This window comes from Gorilla gorilla, chromosome 15 (genome assembly GCF_029281585.2).
Source record: "Gorilla gorilla gorilla isolate KB3781 chromosome 15, NHGRI_mGorGor1-v2.1_pri, whole genome shotgun sequence".
NCBI lineage: Eukaryota > Metazoa > Chordata > Mammalia > Primates > Hominidae > Gorilla > Gorilla gorilla.
In genome coordinates this window covers 91,577,254-91,602,096 of record NC_073239.2, presented here as the reverse complement: position 1 = coordinate 91,602,096, position 24,843 = coordinate 91,577,254, and the positions used below count along the sequence as shown (strand labels likewise).

At 41.1% G+C, this 24,843-nt stretch overlaps 2 protein-coding genes across 16 annotated transcripts in view; one reads left to right on the top strand and one right to left on the bottom strand.

Moving 5' to 3' along the window:
• Window positions 1–2,766: 2,766 nt before the first annotated feature.
• FCF1 (FCF1 rRNA-processing protein) lies at window positions 2,767–24,491 on the bottom strand. 5 transcript variants are annotated; one of them, XM_019010256.4, is made up of 8 exons: window positions 24,421–24,491; window positions 24,069–24,136; window positions 22,678–22,749; window positions 21,525–21,673; window positions 14,282–14,354; window positions 8,581–8,668; window positions 7,211–7,305; window positions 2,767–6,503 (listed from the first exon to the last, which is right to left on the bottom strand). In XM_019010256.4, the coding sequence occupies exons 1-8, from the start codon at window positions 24,421–24,423 to the stop codon at window positions 6,455–6,457; spliced, it is 597 nt and encodes a 198-aa protein (XP_018865801.1). In that variant the 5' UTR covers window positions 24,424–24,491; the 3' UTR covers window positions 2,767–6,454. The 5 variants fall into 5 exon arrangements, with proteins under 5 accessions (XP_018865801.1, XP_018865802.1, XP_055216922.1 ...); XM_019010257.4 differs by having other exon boundaries at window positions 24,362–24,477; XM_055360947.2 differs by lacking the exon at window positions 22,678–22,749.
• The window catches only part of AREL1 (apoptosis resistant E3 ubiquitin protein ligase 1), a 51,759-nt gene continuing 51,396 nt past the window's right edge, over window positions 24,481–24,843 (top strand). For 4 of the 11 annotated variants that reach the window (XM_063698006.1, XM_063698007.1, XM_063698005.1 and 1 more), the window contains exon 1: window positions 24,518–24,688. The gene's annotated coding sequence lies outside the window, so the exon portion shown is untranslated. Of the gene's footprint in view, window positions 24,689–24,843 lie in introns of all 11 variants that reach the window. The other 7 variants (XM_055360935.2, XM_055360934.2, XM_055360931.2 and 4 more) reach the window with 6 other exon arrangements.

The following is a 24,843-nucleotide window of genomic DNA, read 5'->3' as shown; positions in this document are numbered from 1 at the left end:
ACAAATTCTGCTTTTTTTTTTAATTAATTGAATTTCTTTCTGTTTTCTCTCTTGGTTTAGGAGACATACATTCGATATTAATTATGATTGGGTTTGGCTATGTAAAGTAAAACCCAGGTAGGCACTTCCAATGTGTTAGTAAATATGGTCTCTCAATTTTAAAGCTTGTATTTAAAGCTTTTAACAGTTCTCCCACAGAAAAAGAGTGTAACTCTCCAGTGAAAGCTCTGGTTACAACTAATTGGCTTGTCTTTGATATCCAGGTTTGAAATAATCACAATGGCAATGGAATAAGGATATTATAATTGGCCTATCCAGGATGATTCCACCCATATTATGGCAGCAAGAGGAGTGAGCCACAATCCAGTCCTATAACATTTTTTTTTCTTTTGAGACAGAGTCTCACTCTGTAGCACAAGCTGGAGTGCAGTGGCGTGATCTCGGCTCATTGCAACCTCTTCCTCCTGGGCTCAAGCGACTCTCATGCCTCAGCCTCCTGAGTAGCTGGGACTACAGGTGAGTGCCACCACACCTGGCTACTTTTTTGTATTTTAGTAGAGATGGGGTTTCACCATGTTGCCCAGGGTGGTCTCGAACTCTTGAGCTGAGGCGATCCACCTGCCTCGGCCTCCCAAAGTGCTGGGATTACAGGCATGAGCCACTGCGTCCAGCCTGACATTAATTTATTTAAGGAATTCTGTACCAGTGAAAAGATGGAAGAGAAAGCTTTATCTTCAGAACTTTTTCAATCCATTTATATATATACTGTATATTTCTAAATAAACAATTAAATATTTGTGATATTAAAACTTAAAACCAGTATCACACTGTACCTGTTCTATAGTTTCTCTTAATAATAGGTCATACAGTTATTTCCATTTAAGTGATATAGCTCAATCTCATTTATATTAATTACGGTAAAAGATACATAACAGAAAATTTACCATCTTAACCATTTTATTTTATTTTATTTATTTTGAGACGGAGTTCTTCTCTGTCACCCAGGCTGGAGCACAGTCTCGGCTCACTGCAACCTCCACCTCCCAAGTTCAAGTGATTCTCCTGCCTCAGCCTCCTGAGTAGCTGGGATTATAGGTGCGTGCCGCCACACCCAGCTAATTTTTTTGTATTTTTAGTAGATACCGGTTTTTGCCGTGTTGACCAGGCTGGTCTTGAACTCCTGACCTCAGGTGATCCACCTGCCCCAGCCTCCCAATGTGCTGGGATTGCAGGCAGGAGCCACCCTGCCCGGCCATCCTAACCATTTTAAAGCATACAGTTCAGTGGCTTTAGTACATTCATACTGTCGTACAACCAATCTCCAGAACTCTTTTCATCTTGCAAAACTGAAACTCCATACCCATTAAACTGTCTATTCCCCAATCCCCACAGCCACTGGCAACCACTACACTACTTCCCATCTCTGTGAATTTGACTACTCTAGATACCTCATATAAGCGGAATCACACAGTATTTGTCTTTTTGTGACTGGCTTATTTCACTCAGCACAATGGCTTCAAGGTTCATCGATGTTACAGCATGTGTCAGAATTTCTTTCCTTTGTAAGGGTAACTCATATTCTGTTGTATGTAGAGAGCACATTTTGTTGATCTATTCATCTGCTGATGGACACTTGGGTTGCTTCCACCTCTTGGCTATTGTAAATAATGCCGTGATGAATACGGGTGGGCAAATACTCTAAGATCTTTGATTCTTTTGAATACATGTCAAGAAGTGGAATTGCTGGAATCATGTGATAATTTCATTTTTAACTTTTTGAGGAACTGCGATATTCTTTGTGGCTATACCATTTTACATTTCCAGGAACAGCACACAAGGGTTCTGATTTGCTTCTTTTAGAGACGGTGTCTTGCTCTGTTGCCCAGGCTGGAGTCCAATGGCGCAATCATAGCTCACTGCAGTCTCGAATTCCTGGGCTCAGGCCTCTCACCTTAGCCTTCAGAGTAGCTGGAACTATGTGCATGTGCAGTGCACAGCTAAGGGTTACAATTTCTACATATCCTCACAAATACTTTTCAATAACTATTGCTTCTTTCTTTTAATAGTGGCTAAGGGGTGTGAGGTAGTATCTCATTGTGGTTTTAATTTGCATTTCCCTAATGATTAGTGATATTGACTATCTTTTTGCATGTTTCTTGGCCATGTGTATATCTTCTTTGGAGAAATGTTTAAGTCCTTTGCCCATTTTAAACCTACCTCATTTTTTGTAGATAGATGTTCATGACATTCCATAGTTAAGACCCCCCACCGCTTTTTTTTTTTTTTTGAGACGGAGTCGCGCTCTGTCGCCAGGCTGGAGTGCAGTGGCGTGATCTTGGCTCACCGCAACCTCTGTCTCCTGGGTTCAAGCAATTCTTGTGCCTCAGCCTCCCGAGTAGCTGGGACTACAGGTGCGCACCACCACACCCAGCTAATTTTTTTATTTTAGTAGAGACAGGTTTTCGCCATGTTGCCCAGGGTGGTCTTCAACTCCTGAGGTCAGGCAATCCACCCACCTCAGCCTTCCAGAGTGCTAGGATTACAGGCGTGAGTCACCATGCCCGGCCATAGTTAAGATCCTTTTGATGGACATTTAGTTTGTTTTTTCTCTTTTATAAGCAGCAGTGCAGTAAACATCCTTCTACCTGCTTCCTTGTACACATGTGAATGTTTCTTCGCATACATATCACGTTGTCCATGCAGAGGTATTTTAAAGTGAATCACCTGTATGATACTATAAAGTTACCAAAAAAAATAGAATTGGGCTCACAGTATATCTGCAATTTTTATTTTAGTGGATCTTGTCAACAGCTGTAAAAAATGGTCATAAATATTTGCACTTCTGTCAGCATGACATCAGTACTCATTTCTCTAAACCCTTGTTACATGTATTGGAAAATCTCATCAGTCACTTGTTTTTTAGGGGAAGGGAGTGTCTTGCACAGAAATCTATAATTTTAATATATTCAAACTTTTCAATCTTTTTAGATTCTGCTTAAGAATTCTATCCAAAAGTGATAAACACGTTTTTCTTTACATTTATTTTCCTAATGCTTCCATAGCTTAGAAATAAGTTTAGGGTGGGCGCAGTGGCTCATGCCCATAATCCCAATACTTTAGAAGGCCAAGGTGGGCAATATGGCAAAATCCCATCTCTGTAAGAAATACAAAAATCCCAGCTACTTGAGAGGCTGGGGTGGATCATCAGGGCCTGGGAAGGTCAAGGCTGCAGTGAGCCATGATTGTGCCAACGCACTGCAGCCTGGGTGACAGAGTGAGAAACTGTCTCAAAAAAAAAAAAAATTTAGGTCTTTGATCCACTTGAAATATTTTTATGAATCATGTGAAGTAGGAATCTAATTTTTTTCTCTTTTTTTTTTTTTTTGAGACAGAGTTTCACTCTTGTTGCCCAGGCTGGAATGAGTGCAATGGCATGATCTCGGCTCATCACAACCTCCATCTCCCAGGTTCAAGCGATTCTCCTGCCTCAGCCTCCAGAGTAGCTGGGAATACAGGCATTTGCCACCATGCCTGCCTAATTGTTTTTTTGTATTTTTAGTAGAGATGGGGTTTCTCCATGTTGGTCAGGCTGGTCTTGGGCTCCCGACCTCAGGTGATCCGCCCACCTTGGCCTCCCAAAGTGTTGGGATTACAGGTGTGAGCCACCATGCCTGGCCTAATTTTTTTTTCAAATGGATAGCCACCTTGCCATTGTGTAATAATCACTAACATTTACTGAACAACACTTACTTGGGCCAGGTACTATTCAATTTAATCTCACTTTATCAGGTTTGTTTTGCGGATTAAACATTTTAAAGAGGAAACAAGGAAGGCAACAAATGGTTATATGGTTTGTCCAACTCATACAGATATTAACTGGTGGAATTAGTATTCTAACACTAACAGAATGACTCCAGACTATTTGGCCTGTTAATGAAATTTCCTTTTCCCACAGAAATGAAATACCACCTTAATAATATACCAAATCCCTACAAATACATAGGTTTTTTGTTTGTTTGTTTTTGAGACAGAGTTTCACTCTGTCGCCCAGGCTGGAGTGCAGTGGCGCGATCTCGGCTAGTTGCAACCTCCGCCTCCCGGGTTCAAGCGATTCTCCTGCCTCAGCCTCCCAAGTAGCTGGGACTACAGGCTTGCACCACCACGCCCAGTTAATTTTGGAATTTTTAGTAGAGGTGGGGTTTCACCATGTTGGCCAGGCTGGTTTCAAACTCCTGACCTCAAGTGATCTGCCCGCCTCAGTCTCCCAAAGTGCTGGGATTATACATAGGTTAATGGATTTTCTATGGTGTACTGTTTCCTATGCTTCATCTTCCATTCCTAATTTACTGGGGAGGCACCTATTCATTTTTAAGATTAGCTCAAACCACATGACCACTGGCCTTTCCTCCCTCCCCATCCCAACCAGTAGAAAAAATCATTCCACCTTTATGTGCCCATGACATGCCTCTGAAACTTTTACCCTAGCACTGCTATTTTACGGCATTTATTCATTTACGTGTTTTTCTTTCCCACCATAATGAGTGTCTTGAGGGCAGGACCATCTCTTATTAAGCACCTAGTATACATTTAATAAATGTTTATTGAGTAAGTCAGTATAAAACAATGACCGCCAAATTATGTGAGCAATCATCAGAATATCTGATTTCTAAAAAGATGCAACAAAAATTTTTTATTGTAAATCGACAATTTATAATTGTATAAATGTATGGGTTACAAAGTGATATCATAAATTGTGGATACAATATGGAATAGTTAAATCAAGTTAGTTAACATATGCAATACTTCAAATACATTTCTGTGATGAGAACATCAATTTTGAAATGTATAATACCCCATTATTAAGTATAGGCACCACACTGTACAACAGAACTCAAAAAAAGCATAAAACATATTCTTCCTGTCTGAGATTTTATACCCTTTGACCATCATTAATTTTTTTTTTTTTTTTTTTTTTGAGACAGTCTCACTCTGTCACCCAGGCTGGAATGCAGTGGCGCAATCTCAGCTCACTGCAACCTCCACCTCCTGGGTTCAAGAGGTTCTCCTGCCTCAGCCTCCCCAGTGGCTGGGACTACAGGCACGTGACACCATACCCAGCTAATTTTTTTTGTATTTTTAGTAGAGGTGGGGTTTTGCCATGTTGTCCAGGCTCATCTCCAACTCCTGACCTCAGGTGATCCACCCACCTTGGCCTCCCAAAGTGCTGGGATTACAGGCATGAGCCACCATGCCTGGCCTAATTTTTATGAGACAAAATATCAATTTCAAAACAGCATCAGTGGCAAAACAGCATCAGTGGCTGGACGTGGTGGCACGCACCTATAGTCCCAGCTACTCCGCAGGCTGAGGCAGGAGAATCGCTTGAACCTGGGAGGCGGAGGTTGCAATGAACCGAGATCGCGCCACTGCACTCCAGCCTGGTGACAGAGCGAGACTCCGTCTCAAAACAAACAAATAAACAAACAAACAACAAAAAAGCAGCATCAGAAAGTGAGCAGGCCAGGCACGGTGGCTCACGCCTGTAATTCCAGCACTTTGGGAGGCCGAGGCATATTTTTCTGTATTAAAAATACAAAAGTATTTGTCTCTACTAAAAATACCCACCCCCCTGCCCAAAAAAGAAAAATTAGTTGAGCATGGTGGCGTGTACTTGTAATCCCAGCTACTCGGGAGGCTGAGGCAGGAGAATCACTTGAAGGATGGGAGGCAGGGGTTGCAGTGAGCCCAGATCACGCCACTGCACTCCAGCCTGGTGACAGAGCAAAACTTCATCTCAAGAAAAAAAAAAAAAAAGTGAGCATATTGAACTACCCTCAGCTCATAGTAAGGCAAATAGGTCAACAGAATAATAATTCATGCTATTGCATTGGAAAAGCAATTAAAAGAAATTAAAAAATGTGTAAGCAGAAATTCAGTTGCATGTAAGAAAATCCAATTCCCCATGAGAAAGAGAAAGCGCTGGAGTCCTTTAAAAATTAACTGCCTGTTTTTCTGTGGCTAGTGAGCCTTATCTCTCCTCCTTTCCCAGGCATTGTAAATACCCTGTTTCTCTAGCTATGCAGCTGCAAGGTAACTAGACAGATAAACTCAAGTTGTAAAACATGATTTTCCTTGAAAAGTAAGAAATGATGTAATGCATGTCTCAGTTAATTGAATAACTGTCTTTCTCGCTTCTGTAATATGCTTCCTCCTGCACAGATTCCCCCCAACCCCCCCAGCCCCACAAAATGCTTAAAAGGTAACTTAACTCTTTGTTCAGGGTTCAGTCCTTTGGATGTTAATCTGACTGGGCTGGTGCACCTAAATAATAAATATCTTCCTGAACTCCATCAGTCTCTCTGATTCCTTAAAAATCCTGCTACATTTCGTGTAATGAACTGGCAACAAGAGAAAGTTGGTCGAAGAAAGGCAGAGGAACTGTGTCTTGTAAGAATTAGAATCGAGGGGCTCCATAATCATCTGGCATCCGTTCAATGTTGTATCTGATCAGGATAAAAAATCAACACTGGTAAGAAAGATGGGAAGAGAACCCATCTAAAAACCCATCCTTTATAGACTGCAATACTCTCACCCCCACTGTGAATCCTTTTTGTCAGTGGAAACAATTTAGGGGAACATCATAATGAATGATTTACAGCAAAATGCTGACTATAATACAATATGATTTTTTTTTCAAAGTCACAAAGTCAGCAAGAGGGGAACTGAGAAGCTGAGATCAGTAAGTCCAACTTCTTAGTCCACAGACTTCCCACCACATTGTGCTCTCCTCAAGCTGAAAAGCTGGAAAATAAGTCCGAGGACTGACAAAAAATAGCCAAGAAGGATAACAGCTTTTTTTTTTTAAATAAGCTTTCCATTTCTCAGATGAAGTGTTAATAAAAAAAAATCTTTCAAAACAGGTATTTCTGGCCAAAAAGATTAGCTTGATTTAAATTACTGCTTTTATTTAAAACAATACATCTATTTCTTCCAGTAATCTTACTCTAACAATTTAAATGTTTGCCTCATTCCTTAAATCCTCTCTCTCTTTTGCTCTTGCTCTTGCTTTGTCTCATTTCTTCAAATATAAATATGTAAACATTTGATACAATAATTTCTTTCAAATCCTTTATAACCTTATCACTTATCCTCATTTTCAATTGATATCAATTATATATTTCTATTCCCTTCTCCAAGGGAAATTTCTCACCTATGGTTAGAAATGTACATGATAGGAACTCCAGGAATCTTACGGATTCTTCTTTTAAGGTCCCGGTCAACTGTGGCCACAATGTAACACTTATGCTGCAAGAGACATGGAATGATGTTCACACTGAGGTCACTGAGCACGCTTAGTGAATACTGGATAATGGCACAATGACTGACTAGTCTGAGAATCGTTCATTTTCACAGTAAGTAGCGAAGGGCAGGCTATAACAATTTGTTGAGTACCTACTATGATCTAGGAGCTCCTAATCTTGTTACATAAAATAAACAAGTTGCCTGGGCTGAATGCAGCATTTAGAATCTTGAGGAGGAGAAGGTAGAAAACTTTTCACAAGCTGCAAACTGTTTTCTGCTCATAAATGAAAGGGACTTTCACACTTGGGGCAGACAATTCTTTAGTTTTGGGAAAATGCTCCGAGGAACTCCATGGAGATAAAAAGTGCCTTAATTTGGAGGCCATAGCTCCCTCCTTTCCCTAGATCTTGGGGTTTGGGTGTGCTCTGGGCCTACTGATGTTGGAGGTAAGCTATCCCCGAAACAGGAAGCCTAAGTAGGATCTTCAGGGCCTGAAACTAGAGCCTAGCAGTTATAAAAGCAGTAATATTTAGCTGTCAGGTGAAAGCTATTTTATAGGAAGCTTCACATCTGTCACGTCTGACTCTCCTACTGAGTTTTATAAAAAGTGGCAGAGTGGTGTCAGCTGTGCTGTGGGAAATACTGGCCCCCTCCCCACCCCCCCACCCCCGCCCCTGCCCCCCATGGGGTGAAGTGGCTAAAAGGATGGCTCTGTGGTCAGCAGAGCAGATGAAGATTATCATCAGCAAAGAGAGGCCCTTATAAAAGCACTCAGTAGCAGAAGTCCTTGTGGTGCTTAATGAAGGAATTAAAAACCTACTTATTCTAGGGTATGTGTGAAATAGCATCTTGGGAGACTCTCAGATATAACTAAGAAGCACTTTTGGATTAGGCATCGTGAAGAGGAACAAAATTCCTACATCAAAAATAAATGGGTTCTACATTAACTCACTTAAAATCATTTTACAGAGATTTGTGAGATAAAGAATCAGTTAAATGTCCCAAATCACATAGCCAGTAAATGCAGGTGCTGAGACGTGAAACCCGTGTCTCCTCCCCAAGCCTGTGCTCTTTCCATTATGGTTAGAGTGTACATTTTCAATCCACTTTCTCAAGTAAATGAAGACACCTATGCTTCTTATGAAGGAATGCTATGCAATTTTTTTTTAATTTAACCACAATGTATATTCCTAGATGTTTACTGACCATGAACATTCAGGAGATAATAGTTTACATTTTTTTTTAAGCACAAAGTAAACAGTTATGAACTGATAATACCTGAGTTACTCTCTGTACTAAGCAGTCATCTGCATAGGTTCCTTTGTGTGTACATGGTAATCGTTCAAATCTTGGATCCTTGGCAATCCTGTAGGTGGATTAAAGAAAACATTCAATCAACTGGATAACTTTCTGAGTCTTAATTAATGCAATAAAAGTAACATGATCTGTGCAGAGATTTTAAGGCACTGTTCTCCTCCTGAACTTTATCCTCTAACTGGAAAGACAATTCACAGGGCAGGGAATGAAGGCTGACAGCTGGTGTGCTTTGGGTCATTTAATCATTACAAAACTCTGAGTTATTATATATCTATTCTACAGATGAGGAAGTAGGCTTAGAGAGATTAAATTACTTCATTCAAAGCTATACAGCTGGGAAAAGCCAGGATTCAAAAATAAAACCCATTTTAACCTAACCATTTCACTTTTAAGAAGTTGTCTTAAACACAATGCACAAGAATATAGGCAGAAGGATGATCACTCAACACAGTTTATAGTAAGTGAAGAAAATAAAAATATCCTTTAGAAAGGTAAAAGTTAAACACATTTTGGTGCCCTTATCCTATTAATAAAAAGTGAGGTAGAGCTGTATGTACCAATGTGGAAGGACCTACACTAAACTGTTGAATAAACAAAGCAGGGCATATGCATATATATATATATATATATATATATATAATATGATTTAATTAATAAAATAGAAATCCTTCTTTCCAATACTCTTTATTTAGATTTGCATTTGCACAGAAAAAGGTCTGAAAAAATATATTAACCTTTCTCAGTTGTCACTCTTGGGGTATTAGAATGGACAAAGTATGAATGTAGAGGCAGACTTTTACCTTTTACTATATGTATATGCTTGTATTGTTCGCCATAAAACACTCAAACATGTATTATTTTCATACATATTTGAAAAAGAAAAACCCCAACTCTGTGTGATTCTGAGAGCCATGCTCTTTCTATTAACAGTGATGATGCCGCAATAAACATACGTGTGCATGTGTCTTTATAGCAGCATGATTTATAGTCATTTGGGTATATACCCAGTAATGGGATGGCTGGGTCAAATGGTATTTCTGGTTCTAGATCCCTGAGGAATCGCCACACTGACTTCCACAATGGTTGAACTAGTTTACAGTCCCACCAACAGTGTAAAAGTGTTCCTATTTCTCCACATCCTCTCCAGCACCTGTTGTTTCCTGACTTTTTAATGATTGCCATTCTAACTGGTGTGAGATGGTATCTCATAGTGGTTTTGATTTGCATTTCTCTGATGGCTAGTGATGATGAGCATTTTTTCATGTGTTTTTTGGCTGCATAAATGTCTTCTTTTGAGAAGTGTCTGTTCATGTCCTTCGCCCACTTTTTGATGGGGTTGTTTGTTTTTTTCTTGTAAATTTGTTTGAGTTCATTGTAGATTCTGGATATTAGCCCTTTGTCAGATGAGTAGGTTGTGAAAATTTTCTCCCATTTTGTAGGTTGCCTGTTCACTCTGATGGTAGTTTCTTTTGCTGTGCAGAAGCTCTTTAGTTTAATTAGATCCCATTTGTCAATTTTGTCTTTTGTTGCCATTGCTTTTGGTGTTTTGGACATGAAGTCCTTGCCCATGCCTATGTCCTGAATGGTAATGCCTAGGTTTTCTTCTAGGGTTTTTATGGTTTTAGGTCTAACGTTTAAATCTTTAATCCATCTTGAATTGATTTTTGTATAAGGTGTAAGGAAAGGATCCAGTTTCAGCTTTCTACATACGGCTAGCCAGTTTTCCCAGCACCATTTATTAAATAGGGAATCCTTTCCCCATTGCTTGTTTTTGTTAGGTTTGTCAAAGATCAGATAGTTGTAGGTATGCGGCGTTATTTCTGAGGGCTCTGTTCTGTTCCATTGATCTATATCTCTGTTTTGGTACCAGTACCATGCTGTTTTGGTTACTGTAGCCTTGTAGTATAGTTTGAAGACACACATATGTTTATTGCGGCATTATTCACAATAGCAAAGACTTGGAACCAACCCAAATGTCCAACAATGATAGACTGGATTAAGAAAATGTGGCACATATACACCATGGAATACTATGCAGCCATAAAAAATGATGAGTTCATGTCCTTTGTAGGGACATGGATGAAATTGGAAATCATCATTCTCAGTAAACTATTGCAAGAACAAAAAACCAAACACTGCATATTCTCACTCATAGGTGGGAACTGAACAATGAGAACACATGGACACAGGAAGGGGAACATCACACTCTGGGGCCTGTTGTGGGGTGGGGGGAGGGGGGAGGGATAGCATTGGGAGATATACCTAATGCTAGATGACGAGTTAGTGGGTGCAGCGCACCAGCATGGCACATGTATACATATGTAACTAACCTGCACATTGTGCACATGTACCCTAAAACTTAAAGTATAATAATTAAAAAAAAAAAAAAAAAAGAGATTGGGGTCTTGTTGTCCATGCTGGCTTGAAACTCCTAGGCTCAGGTGATCCTTCTGCCTCAGCCTCCCAAGTAACTGGAACTACAGATGTGCGTTAACAGTGCTCAGCATTGTTCTTTTTCTTTTTTTTGAGACAGGGTCTCGCTGTCTCCCAGGCTAGAGTGCAGTGGTATGATCTCGAACCTCCCTGGCTCAAGCAATCCTCCTACCTCAGCCTCCCAAGTAGCTGGGAATACAAGTACATGCCACCATGCCTGGCTAATTTTAAAATGTTTCATAAACATTGGGTCTCACTGTGTTGCCCAGGCTGGTCTCAAACTCCTGGGCTCAAAGAATCCTCCTGCTTCGGGCTCCCAATACTGCTGGGATTACAGGAGTGAGCCACAGTGCCTGACTGCTGTTGTTTTTTTTTTTATACTTTATATTGTTTTTGAGATTTATCCACATTGGCACATAACTCTAGTTCACTCATCTTCACTCCTGTATAGTATTTTATTCATGAGCATTCCACAGCTTATCTACTCTTTTCTTTCTTTTTTAAAGAGACAAGGTCTCACTTTGTTTTTGGGGCTGGAGTGGAGTGGTGTGATCATAGCTCACTGCAACCTTGAACTCCGTAGAGGCACAAGCCACCATGCCTGGCTAATTTTTTTTTTTTTTTTTTTTTGAGATGGAGTCTTGCTCTGTCGCCCAGGCTGGAGTGCAGTGGTGGGATCTCGGCTCACTGCAAGCTCCGCCTCCCAGGTTCATGCTATTCTCCTGCCTCAGCCTCCCCAGCAGCTGGGACTACAGGCGCCCACTACCACACCCGGCTAATTTTTTTGTATTTTTAGTAGAGACAGGGTTTCACCATGTTAGCCAGGATGGTCTCGATCTCCTGACCTCGTGATCTGCCCGCCTCGGCCTCCCAAAGTGCTGGGATTACAGGCGTGAGCCACTGTGCCTGGCTGGCCGCCCGGCAAATTTTTAAAGTTTTGTAGAGCCAGGGTCTCATTATGTTGGCCAGGCTGGTCTCAAACTCCTGGGCTCCAGAAATCCTCCCCACTTGGCCTCACGAACTGTTGGGAATTATATGTGAGCTTCTGTACCCAGTGTTTTTTTTTTTTTTTTTTTTTTTTGGAGACAGGGTCTTGCTCTGTAGCCCAGGCTGGAGTACAGTGGCACGACCTCAGCTCACTGAAACCTCCGCCTCCTGGGCTCAAATGATTCTCCTGCCTCAGCCTCCAGAGTAGCTGGGATTATGGGCGCCCGCCACCATGCCTGGCTAATTTTCATATTTTAGTAGAGACAGGGTTTCACCATGTTCAGGATCACTCCTGACCTCAAATGATCTGCCTGCCTCGGCCTCCCAAAGTTCTGGGATTACAGGCATGAGCCACCATGCCTGGCCATCCTTTATGGCTTTTTCTTTTGGCTGTCTGCAATTTTTTGCTATTAAGTACATAAGAAGATGCCAACACTTGACTCCAATAGTAGCTGAATTTCTCTATAGCAATCTTTTTCTTTTTCTTTTTTTTTTACCAGAACCCATAGCACGAGATGGATTTTATCTAGCATACAGTATGCACACATATACCACATATACATACACACATATAACAGCGAAAAAAGTTTTGTGAAGCAGTACCCAATTTTTTCTACATATTCATGCTAATATTTTATAATTTCTTTCTTTTTTTTTTTTTTTGAGACAGAGTCTCACTCTATCACCCAGGCTAAAGTGCAGTGGCACCATCTCAGCTCACTGCTACCTCTGCCTCCTGGGCTCAAGCAATCTTCCCATCTCAGCCTCCCAAGTAGCTGAGACTACAGGTGTATGCCACCACACCTGGTTAATTTTTTTATTTTTTGTAGAGACAGGGTTTCACCATGATGCCCAGGCTGGACTGGAAATCCTAGGCTCAAACAATCCACTTGCCTCAGCCTCCCAAGGTGTTGGGATTATAGGCATGAGCCACCGTGCCCAGCCTATAGTTTCTTCTATTACACTAAAAAATATACTCGGGGGTCGGGTGTGGTGGCTCATGCCTATAATCCCAGCACTTTGAGAGGCCAAGGTGGGAGGATCACTTGAGCCCAGGAGTTCAAGACTAGCCTGGGCAACATGGTGAGACCTCATCTCTACTGAAATTTTAAAAAACTGGCCATGTAAGGTGTTGCATGCCTGTAGTCCCAGCTACTTGAGGGTGCTGAGGCAGGAGGACTGCTTAAGCCCAGGAGGTCGAGGCTGCAGTGAGCCCTGATTGTGCCACTGCACTCCAGCCTGGGTGACAGAGCAACACCTTGCTTCAAAAACAGAACAAAACAAAATAAAACACAAAAAAACCCCCGAAACCCACCAGGCATTGTGATCCTTTAAACCAATTTAATTACCTGTAGAATGTGATCTCCAGGTTAAAAGACTGTGTTGTAAGAGTATGAACAACCTGGATTTTACCAGATATTGTCAAGTTGCCCTCCAAAGTGATGACCAATTTATACCCTTAGTAGTTTAGTATGAGAATTCCCATTGCTTCATGGTCTTAACTATTCTTGTCATTGTCAAGCTCATTAAAAAATTTTTGCCAATCTAATGGGCACTAAATGACAACTCACTGTGAATTTAAGAATTATGTTTTTCTTATGGATGTGAAGTTCTTTATGCATTTTGAAAATAAGCCCTTTGTTGATTATGTATTTCTGTTTACTTTGTTAATGATATCTTTTGCTATACACAAATATTCAATTTCATTAAGATATTCTCTGTATTTTCTCTTTTTTTTTTTTTTTTTTTTTTTTTGAGACAGAGTTTTGCTCTTGTTGCCCAGGCTGGAGTGCAATGGCATGATGTAGGCTCACTGCAACCTCCGCCTCCCGGGTTCAAGCGATTCTCCTGCTTCAGCCTCCCAAGTAGCTGGGATTACAGGCACCTGCCACCACGGCCGGCTAATTTTGTATTTTTAGAAGAGATAGGGTTTCTCCATGTTGGTCAGGCTGGTCTCGGACTCCTGACCTCAGGTGATCTGCCTGCCTCGGCCTCCCAAAGTGCTGGGATTACAGGCCACCGAGCCCGGCCAAGATATTCTCTGTATTTTCTATTAAAAGTTTAGACACTCTAACTGGAACTGATTTTTGTGTGAGAGAAAGACCAAAACAACCCCCCCAAAAATGATAAATAGTTTTGTACGATTTTCACTTAAACTAACTGGCCAAGAAATCTTTAAACAGCAAACAGATGAATCTTCAGTATACCAATCTAGAACAGATCTAGTTTACCTCCTTCCTACCTTAGAGCCACTCGATACTTCTGCCCCAATTTCTCAATTTCAGCCATTACACAATCGGTTATACATGGGATACCTGCCAGGGAAAAAAATTCACATTAAGAACAGAACTTGTAAAGAAATTGTCTCTGAATTATATCCCTGCTCAGAGTTTTAAAAAGACCCAGGACACTTTTGCAATGACAGCAGAATTAGCACACTGAAATATACAAGAAGAACTAGAGTAGAAGAAAACCCTAAGAAACTAAGATTGTCCCAACCCCAAACTGCAGATTCCCTGTTATAAACATATCTGAGGGAAAAAAACTAAGCTGAACTCCGTCATTATTTTTATATTAATGTAAGTTCCTGATGGGAAAAAAAAAATTATTTATTTTTATTATTTTTTTGAGACAGAGTCTTGCTATGTTGCCCAGGCTGGAGTGCAGTGGCACGATCTCAACTCACTGCAGCCTCAACCTCCTGGGTTCTAGTGATCCTCCTGGGTTCTAATGATCCTCCCACCTCAGCCTCCCGAGTAGCGAGGACCACAGGTACGCACCACTATGCCCAGCTAATTTAAAAAAAAAAACATTTTTTTTTTTTGTAGAGATGGGGCTTTGCCATGTCTTGAACTCCTGGGATCAATCATTCCTCCTGTCTTGGGCTCCCAAAGTGCTGGGATTACAGGCGTGAGCCACTGTGCCTGGCTCAGATGAAATAAAATTTAAATGTGAACCACAAGAAACCATGAAATTAGCCAGATAATGTAAATCTGATCACATAAAAATTTTAAAAACTTCTGTTTGACAACTATCAAACAGAAAGCCATATAATAGTTAAAAAAAAATCATCATCCCTATTTTATAGGTGAGGAACCTGAGACACAAAGAAGTTAACTAAATAGATAGCAAATGGTAAAGCCAACATTTGAACAGAGTCTATTGGGCCAAAGACTGGGAAGAGTGGCACCTTGAAGAGTGGCAAAGATTAAACAGATGAAAATATCCAATACTGGCCGGGCGTAGTGGCTCACGCCTATAATCCCAGCACTTTGGGAGGCTGAGGCAGGTGGATCACCTGAGGTCAGGAGTTCGAGACCAGCCTGGCCAACATGGTGAAACCTGTCTCTACTAAAAATAAAAAAAATAGCTGGGCATGGTGTTGGGTACGTGTAATCCCAGTTACTTGGGAGGCTGAGGCAGGAGGATCAGTCCAACTCAGCAGATGGAGGTTGCAACGAGCCAAGATCGTGCCATTGCACTCTAGCCTGAGTGACAAGAGTGAAACTCCATCTCAAAAAAAAAAAAAAAAAAAAAGAAAATACCCAATATTGAGGAAACAAGTATTCTCATACTAAGTTTGTAGGTATATACATTGGTACAACTATATGAGGGTAAATTTGCAATACCTATTAAAAATACACAAATCCCTTGATACATAATACAGCTTCCAGACAATGTATCCTAAAGAAATACACTCTTAGGGAGACATATTCATAAGGATATTTACTATAGACTTGTTAATTGGGTAGAACCTGGAAATAACCAAAATACCTAATAAGATATTGGGTTTAAAAAATTATGTATTTGAACAATAGAATAGTATGTAACTTTACACCTGATCTTAGCCAAAAGGCTGAGAAGCAATTATAGTATGTAACTTTATTCATTTTTTATTTTTTTTTGAAGTCTCACTTTGTTGCCCAGGCTGGAGTGCAGTGGCGTAATCTCTGCCTCCCAGGTTCAAGCGATTCTCCTGCCTCAGCCTCCCAAGTAGCTGGGATTACAGGCGCCCTCCACCACGCCCAGCTAATTTTTGTAGTTTTAGTAAAGATGGGGTTTCACCATGTTGGTCAGGCTGGTTTCAAACTCCTGACCTGAAGCAATCCACCTGCCTTGAACTCCCAAAATGCTGGGATTATAGGCGTGAGCCACCATGCCCGGCCATACATAACTTTAAAAAAGAACTCCTGGCCAACATGGCAAAACCCCATCTCTACTAAAAATATAAAAATTAGGGCTGGGTGTGGTGGCTCATGCCTGTAATCTCAGCACTTTGGGAGGCCAAGGCAGGCAGGTCACCTGAGGTCAGGAATTCAAGACCAGTCTGGTCAACATGGTGAAACCCCATCTCTACTAAAAATTCAAAAAAATTAGCTGGGTGTGGTGGCACATGCCTGTAGTCCCAGATACTCAGGAGGCTGAGGCAGGAGAATCACTTGAAGCCTGGAGGCAGAGGTTGCAGAGAGCCAATATTGGCCACTGCACTCCAACCCGGGTAACAGAGTGAGGCTCTGTCTCAAAAAAAAAAAAAAAAAATTAGGTGGGTGTGGTGGTACACACCTGCAATCCCGGCTACTGGGAGGCTGAGGCATGAGAATTGCTTGAACCCAGGAGGCAGAGGCTGTAGTGAGCTGAGATTACACCACTGCACTCCAGCCTGGGTGACAGAGTGACACCCTGTCTCAAAAAAAAAAAAAAAAAAAAAAAAAAACCCAAAAACTTGGGCAACATGATTGATACCTTGTTTCTACCAAACATAAATAAATAAAATAGCCAGGCATGGTGGCTCTTTCCAGTAGTCTCAGCTACTTGGGAGGCTGTGGCTGGAGGATCACTTGAGACCTGGAGGTTGAGGCTGCTGTAAGCTATTGGCTCAGACCACTGCATTCCAGCTTGGATGACATAGCAAGACCTTGACTCAAAATAAAAGAATGAGGCCCATTTATATATACATGCCATGGAAAAATGTTCAAAATATATAGTTCAATGTAAAAAGCAAGTAGAAATGATTAAAATGTGATCTATCCATACAATGGAATATTATTTAGTAATAAAAAGAAATGAAGTACTGATACAAACTGTAATATAAATGATCCTTGAAAACAGTACGCTAAATGAAAAAGGACCAAATATTATAAGATTCTATTTTTATGAAATGTCCAGAATAGGGAAATTTATAGAAACAGAAAGTAGATTAGCAGTTGCCTAGAAATAGAGAGAATGGTGAGGGTTGCAGGGTGATGGCTAAGGGTCTCCAGGTTTCTTCCTGGGATAATGGAAATTCTAAAATTGACTATGGTGATGGATGATGCACAACTCTGTGAATCCACTAGAAGTCACTGAACTGTACACTTTAAAGGGATGAACTGTATAGCTGTAAAGGGAGTCAATTATATTTCAGTAAATCTGTTTTATAAAGAAAAAAATAATACAGGATCCATTTTCTTTTTTTATTTTTTTGAGACGGAGTTTCGCTCTTGCAATGGCACGATCTTGGCTCACTGCAATTTCCGCCTCTGGGGTTCAAGCAATTTTCCTGCATCAGCCTCCCGAGTAGCTGGAATTATAGGGATCTGCCACCACGCCTGGCTAATTTTTTTTGGATTTTTAGTAGAGACAGAGTTTCACCATGTTGGCCATGCTGGTCTTGAACTCTAGACCTCAGGTAGTCCGCGTGCTTCGGCCTCCCAAAGTGCTGGGATTATAGGCCATTTTCATTAATAAATAAAAGTAACCCTCCATCTCACACAGATTTATGAATTTTTATAATTGCTCCTTTGAGGAAATGCATTATAAGCAACTTCCTTTTTTCCCCCCCTTTTGAGACAGGTTCTTGTTCCGTCACCCAGGCTGGAGGGCAGTGACATGGACATAGCTCAGTGCAGCCTCGACCTCCCAGGCTCAAGTGATCCTCCCACCTCAGCCTCCCAAGCAGCTGGGACCATAGACATGCTCCACCATGCTCAGCTAATTTTTGTGGTTTCTTTTGGTAGAGATAGGGTTTTGCCATGTTGCCCAGGCTGGTCTCAAACTCCTGGGCTCAAGCAATCCACCCACCTTGGCCTCCCAAAGTGTTGGGATTACAGGCATGAGCCACCATGCCCAGGTTGATTTAAAAAAATTTTTTTTGTAGCGATGCGGTCACACCATGTTGCCCAGGCTGGTCTTGAACTCCTGAGCTCAAGCCCAGAACTCCTCCCACCTTGGCCTCCCAAACTGCTGGGACTACGGGGTGAAGATCTTGCCCAGCCCAACTTTCTTTTCTTCTTCTTTTTCTTTTTTTTTTTAAGACAGGGTCTTGCTCTGTTGCCTGGGCTGGAGTGTAGTGGCATAATCACAATTCACTGTAGCCTCAGCCTCCCAGGCTCAAGTGATCCTCCCACCTCAGCATCTGTAGCTACGACCACAGGTGCATGCCATGATGCATGGTTTTCTTTTTTTTTTTTTTGAGACAGAGTCTCACTCTCTCACCCAGGCTGGAGTGCAGTGGCACGATCTCGGCTCACTGTAGCCTCTGCCTCCCAGGTTCCAGTGATTCTCTTCCCTCAGCCTCACAGGTAGCTGGGATTACAGGCACATGCCGCTGCGCCTGGCTAATTTTTGTATTTTTAGTAGAGATGGGGTTTCACCATGTTGGCCGGGCTGATCTCGAACTCCTGAAAAGCACTAGGATTACAGGTGTGAACCACCGCACCTGGCCCCCTGGCTAATTTTTAAATTATGTGTAGACATGGGGTCTCGTTATGTTGCCCAGGCTTCAACTTCCATTTTTTTAACGGTAGAATTTTTTAGAAGTATATTAATACTGGCCAGGCGTGGTGGCTCATGCCTATAATCCCAGCACTTTGGGAGGCCGAAGTGGGAGGAATGCTTGAGGTCAGGAGTTCGATACCAGCCTGGCCAACACAGAGAAACCCCGTCGCTACTTTACACAAAAATTAGCGGGGAGTGGCAGCATGCACCTATAATCCCAGCTACTCGGGAGGCTGAGGCAGGAGAATCACTTGAACCTGGGAGGCAGAGGTTGCAGTGAGCAGAGATCACCCCACTGTACTCCAGCCCGGGCCACAGAATGAAACTTCGTCTCAATATATATATATATTTTAATACTGAGATCATGAAACAAGGCAATGTGTTCTTTAAGAGGACCAATTTCAGAGCCATGTAGCAGTGAGTGAGCAAAGGCTTGCAACTGAAGTAGGGAAGTAGGGTCAGGAAAACCACTACAAGGAAAGGGAAAGTAACAGCCTCAGGATTCATAGGCAGAAGAGAAAGCCAGTGGGAAGCAAACTATCCTTCCTTGTTGGACTATAAAGTGGAAAGAGAAGAGACCAGGAACTATGTAAAGATCAAACAGGCCTTTTCAAGGTAAGAGGAAGAGAAAGGCCTTCCTTTAAGTATAAAGGCAAGCAAGGCCAGGCATGGTGGCTCACGCCTGCAATCCCAGCACTTCGGGAGGCCGAGGTGGGTGGATCACCTGAGGTCAGGAGTTTGAGACCAGCCTGACCAATATGGTGAAACCCGCCTCTACTAAAAATACAAAAATTAAATAGACATGGTGGCATGTCCTAGCTACTGGGGTGGCTGAGGCAGAAGAATTGCTTGAACCTGGGAGGCGGAGGTCGCAGTGAGCTGAGATCACACCAATGCACTCCAGCCTGGGTGACAAAGCGAGACTCTGTCTCAAAAAAAAAAGCATACATATTTAAAGAAAGCCATAAGACTAAAGCTATCCTGCCTAAAGCTCTAACAGTCACTATCTAGATATTACTGGTGGAGGTATAGAGTCAAGGAAGCAATTCACCAAGGAAGCAAAGGGCCATGCTTTGACCCTCTAGCCATTTCATTGATAAGAAGGTCACAGCATTCCTGGAGAAGCAGCTCAATTAGAAATACCATGGGAAATACAAAGAGACTACCAAGTTTAGTGTCTTCCCCATATGGGGTCACCCAAGCCTCATTCTTAGAGGCCTGGTAGCACCTCAACTTTAGATTATTTCTAAAAGATTTATTTAAAAAGTTTATGTATATAGCTTTAAAAAGTAATACAGAAAGTCCTATATGAAAAAACAACGGTCCCCTGACCATTGCCACCCAATCAATTCTGATCTGTAGAGAAGACTATTTTATTCCATTAGCTCCATTTTTTTCTCATCTGATGGCTACCTTCACATCTTAATAAACATATGCAGCTAATAAATGTATGTAGCCATTCTTTTTTTTTTTTTTGATGGAGTTTCTCTCTGTTGCCAGGCTGGAGTGCAGCGGCGCAATCTCGGCTCACGGCAAGCTCCACCTCCCAGGTTCCAGCGATTCTCCTGCCTCAGCCTCCCAAGTAGCTGGGACTACAGGCACGTGACACCACGCCCAGCTAATTTTTGTATTTTTAGTAGATATGGGGCTTCACCTTGTTGGCCAGGATGGTCTCGATCTGGACCTCATGATCCGCCTGCTTTGGCCTCCCAAAGTGCTGGCATTACAGGCGTGAGCCACCGCGAGTGCTGGGATTACAGGTGTGAGCCACTGGGCCCGGCTGCAGCCATTCTTAATTAATTTTAGGCATCTAAAGAATCTGCTTTCTTACCCCTTTCACACATTCCTTACCCCCATCTTCTCATCTTGCTCATTTTAATAAATCAGTAAACAACATTTACCATTTCTATCACTCTGCAACTGTTGTTCATTATATAGTAGCCTTTAAAACTTAAAAAGGGAGGTACAAATTTTTCCCTTTGATTCCAGTAATTTATCCTCTATGGCAAAGTTTAAGTCTAATTTTCATTCATACCTCTAACTGGGTGACTGAAAAATATATAAATATAAACCCGCTACAAATGGGGCAGATCTTACTATGATAGGCCTCATAGATGGCCTTACTTTTCTTTTTCCTGTTCATGGTAGTGAAGGAAGATCATTTAAAGGAGGGGATATACAAATACACAAGGGAAATCTATTAATGGTAAATTGCATACCTAGGTGTAAATAAACTACCTCAGATCCTCTGTACTACGAATAAATACCAAACTGAATAAACTCAGGAATTGACCATCATCTATCTAACTTCTAGGGCTGTGATCATAAATGGCAGAATGTCTTATTTAGTGTTTCAACACTGGGGCAGAAGGGAGAACATATCCTTGTTAACATAAAAGAATACAGATACTGAAAAATAGATTTTTCATTTATCTAGAATTTTAAAATCTAGAATTCTGAAACAGAAAATTCCCCTATGTTCAAAATTGATGTCCATAATGATACTCGAAGCATTCTAAGTGTTTTCTGAATTGTGAAAGTTTAATTTTTTCCAGTCAAGTTTGCATTATACTTCAATTCATTAAACATGGTCATTGCTACGGTGACCACTGTAAATTAAATGGCCAGCAATTCAGTTAACAAGAACCCCATCTCCCTCCTTTCATGTATTTGTATAAATATAATTATTCTGAACAAATGTCACGGAAACATAAAAGTATGATACTCACACTTGGCATACAGACAGTCCATCATTGACTGCACTAAGTCCAGTTTGGCTTTTATGGAAAAGTTGATAAAGTTGGTATCAACGAGGATGTGGTAAGGTGGGCCCAGCTGTGTATTATATTGGAAAAATAAGCAGGAAGGGTGTTGGGGACTGAAGGAAAAAGAAAACAAGAACAAAGAAAAATTTACATTGATACCCTAGTATTAACAAAAACAAAAAAGAAGTCTGCTTGGGACTGTTTGCTGTAAACTCTTTTGTCCATGTTCATTGGAAATAAATCCTAAAAAGGAAGGCAAGGAAGAAAGTAATATCATTATCTTAATCTCAGCTCCCCTGGCAACCTTTGTCACCAACTTTAAAAAAGCAATTATCAAAAACAAACAAACAAAAAAAGCAATTATCCAATCTAGCTCTTCCTCTAGCAAAAGTAGAATCGCCACGGGCACAGGGAGGTAGAATACAGTTATCGTGATTAGAATGATACAACAACACGTTTGTCATTCTTAAAGGATTCTAAAACTGCTGTTATGGAATGTGATAGAGAACAGTTTGTCTAGTGTTAGGATTATATACTACAGCAGGACCTGTATCACATCTAGCCCAAGTTGTCTGGGTTGAATATGACAGTGATTCCAAATGCTAGGCCATGGATCAGTATCTACCTGTGATATGTCCATTACCAATCCAGGGAAAAATTAGAAAAATAAGGAAAATGTGGTAAAGTTTTCATAAAGTTAAATGTACTTACTTAAAAGGAATGAAATACCTTTATATCTTTATATAAAGGTCATATCTTTATATAAATATATTTATTCTGAAAATATATTTTAAATATTTTTTGGTGATACAGTCTCTCTTTTATGAACTGCTGGTGTGTTAAACAATGGCAATTATGTCTCTTAAAAGATCCCTGGCAAAGAAAAAGTTAATAATCCTAGATAATATCTCCAGGATTTTAGGGGAAATTTTACTGCTCCATAAAATCCCAAAACCTTCAAACCACTAGAATTGATATATGCTCATTGATATGACTTTCATCTACATAGTTGTGCTAGACTTACTAACAAATAAGTTAGCAAACCAGCTCAGGAAAAGCCTGGATTTCTAAGAGGTCTATGGTTTTAAAGGAAAACTTCAAACGTTTGATTACTCACACTTCTCTTTCCTTTAACGCGCTGGGATCCTTCTTTTCTTTCTTTTTAGGTTTTAATCTATCCTTTTCTTTACTAGGAAGAAAAAGGTAAATTAAATCCAAGGGAGAAGAAAAACCACAGCAGTTAAAATCTCAAAAATCTAAAGTTCCTTTTTTTTTTTTTTTTGGTCTACTGAAGAAATCCTACTTTGTGACATCCTCATGTTAATATCAGCATACTCTTTCTGAGCAAATAACTCTAGTGCAAAGTACAGTACCTGGAAGTATCAGGATTAATCAGTAATGCCAATAATGCATAAGAATTGTTAATGAGTAAATAAAAGCTGATTATACTATATTTATTTCTTAGTCAGAATCTCTCACATCAAGGATCACAATCCACTTCCAAGCAATGGGTAAAAGGGTGACAGTTATCTTCTGAAGATTCAGATGCTTTAACTTTTGGGGGAAAAGTATTACCCCATATGCTTCTTATAAAGGGCTAAAATGTAAAAACGCGTATACAGAACTTAACCCTTAACTAGAAAGAAATTATTATTAATGGAGTGTCATTCCTAAAAATTACACAATACATCCACACTAAAGGCTGAGAATAATAATTCTGAAGGTTTTAACGACTATTCTCTTATTCTGAGACTCTTTTTTGTATTTTTAGTGGAGACAGGGTTTCACCGTGTTGGTCAGGCTGGTTTTGAACTCCTCACCTCAGGTGATCCACCCGCCTCAGCCTCCCAAAGTGCTGGGATTACAGGCGTGAGCCACTGCGCCCGGCTTTCTGAGACTCTTAAACTCCGTGAAGATCAGTCTTTATTTAATAGCTATGCTTATTCTACACTTAAGCAGGGACACCACTTTGATCCTCTTCATACTAGGGAATATCACTTCACTTTCTTCTTCCACAGTGATTTGGATTCTTATATTAGTAAGACTTATAAAATGGAGATATCTTGGAGTTTTCCCATTTTCTCTGACAAAAATATTTGAGTACCACGCACTGGAAACGCAAGACAAACAAGGTCTCTAACCTTGCCATCTTTCAACAAGAAACACTCCCCTCACCCCACCCCAGGGGAATGTAGTAGTGTAATGGTAAAAACATAAAGAGAACTATACGGACTTCACCGAACTGACATGAGGTTTAAATGCGATATGGCAGACGAAGCATATAACGGTAGAAAAAGTGAACACTTAAGAAATGTTGAATTCCCATCGCCTTTCCCAGTGTGATCGCTCAGCAGCTAAATTACTGTTAAACACTGGCTATCTCATGCTATATAAATCTAAGACACGATAATAAGCAAAAAACAAAATAATAACAACAAACATTTTTACTACTTATCCTCTCTAGACTCTTATTAGAATATCCCTGGGCAGTTGATTCCAGACACTCACAGCCTCTGATCTCTGAGACTAAGCATTCGCTTCATGGTCGCATACTTCCTTGTTTTCTTTTGCTTCCCCTTGAAACAGAAATTTTAGAATTAAAAAAGTTGGAAACATACGGCATCTTTTAAAGTCTCTTCTTTTCTCTTGTCCATTGCCTTCCCTTCTTGCCTCAAATAACCCAGACCCTCTTCCCCACTCTGTAAAGCATAACAGTCACCGCTTGGAGAAGTTTAAGAGTTAAGACCAGAATGAAAATATGCTAAGATAATGTGAAGGAAATTTGGCCACGGTCTGACTACCTCCTTCTCCACCCAAAAAGTAGCCTGATAACGTCCCTTCTTGGACCCTCTTCTCTCACCATAGTCACGCCAAACTCCCGGTTCTTCCGTAATCACCAACGGCGCAATACTTCTACGTCATTCATATACTGCTTCCGGCAAAGGATAGCCCGGAAGCGGAAACTCCTTGGGGAAACGGCAATCCCCCGAGCCGGTTCCCAGGCCGGGTGGAGACCAACTCTGGGGTCTCTTGGTAGGAGAGTGGAGAGCACGTCTTCTGCTGAGTGCTGCCGCCCCTTCCCAGGACAGCGGAGGTGGAACTTCGTCGCGCTGCAACCCCCGGCTCGGGTAACGTTTCTTTCCAGCCTTAGGCAGAGCCCAGAAGACCTGCCTTTACCAGAGTTCCAGAGAGAGAGAGAGGGAGGCCAAGGGTAGGGGGGGTCAGACTCCTGGTTTGCCCAGTAGTTTGGGGGAACACATTCTCCTCACCCTGTAGCGTTGGG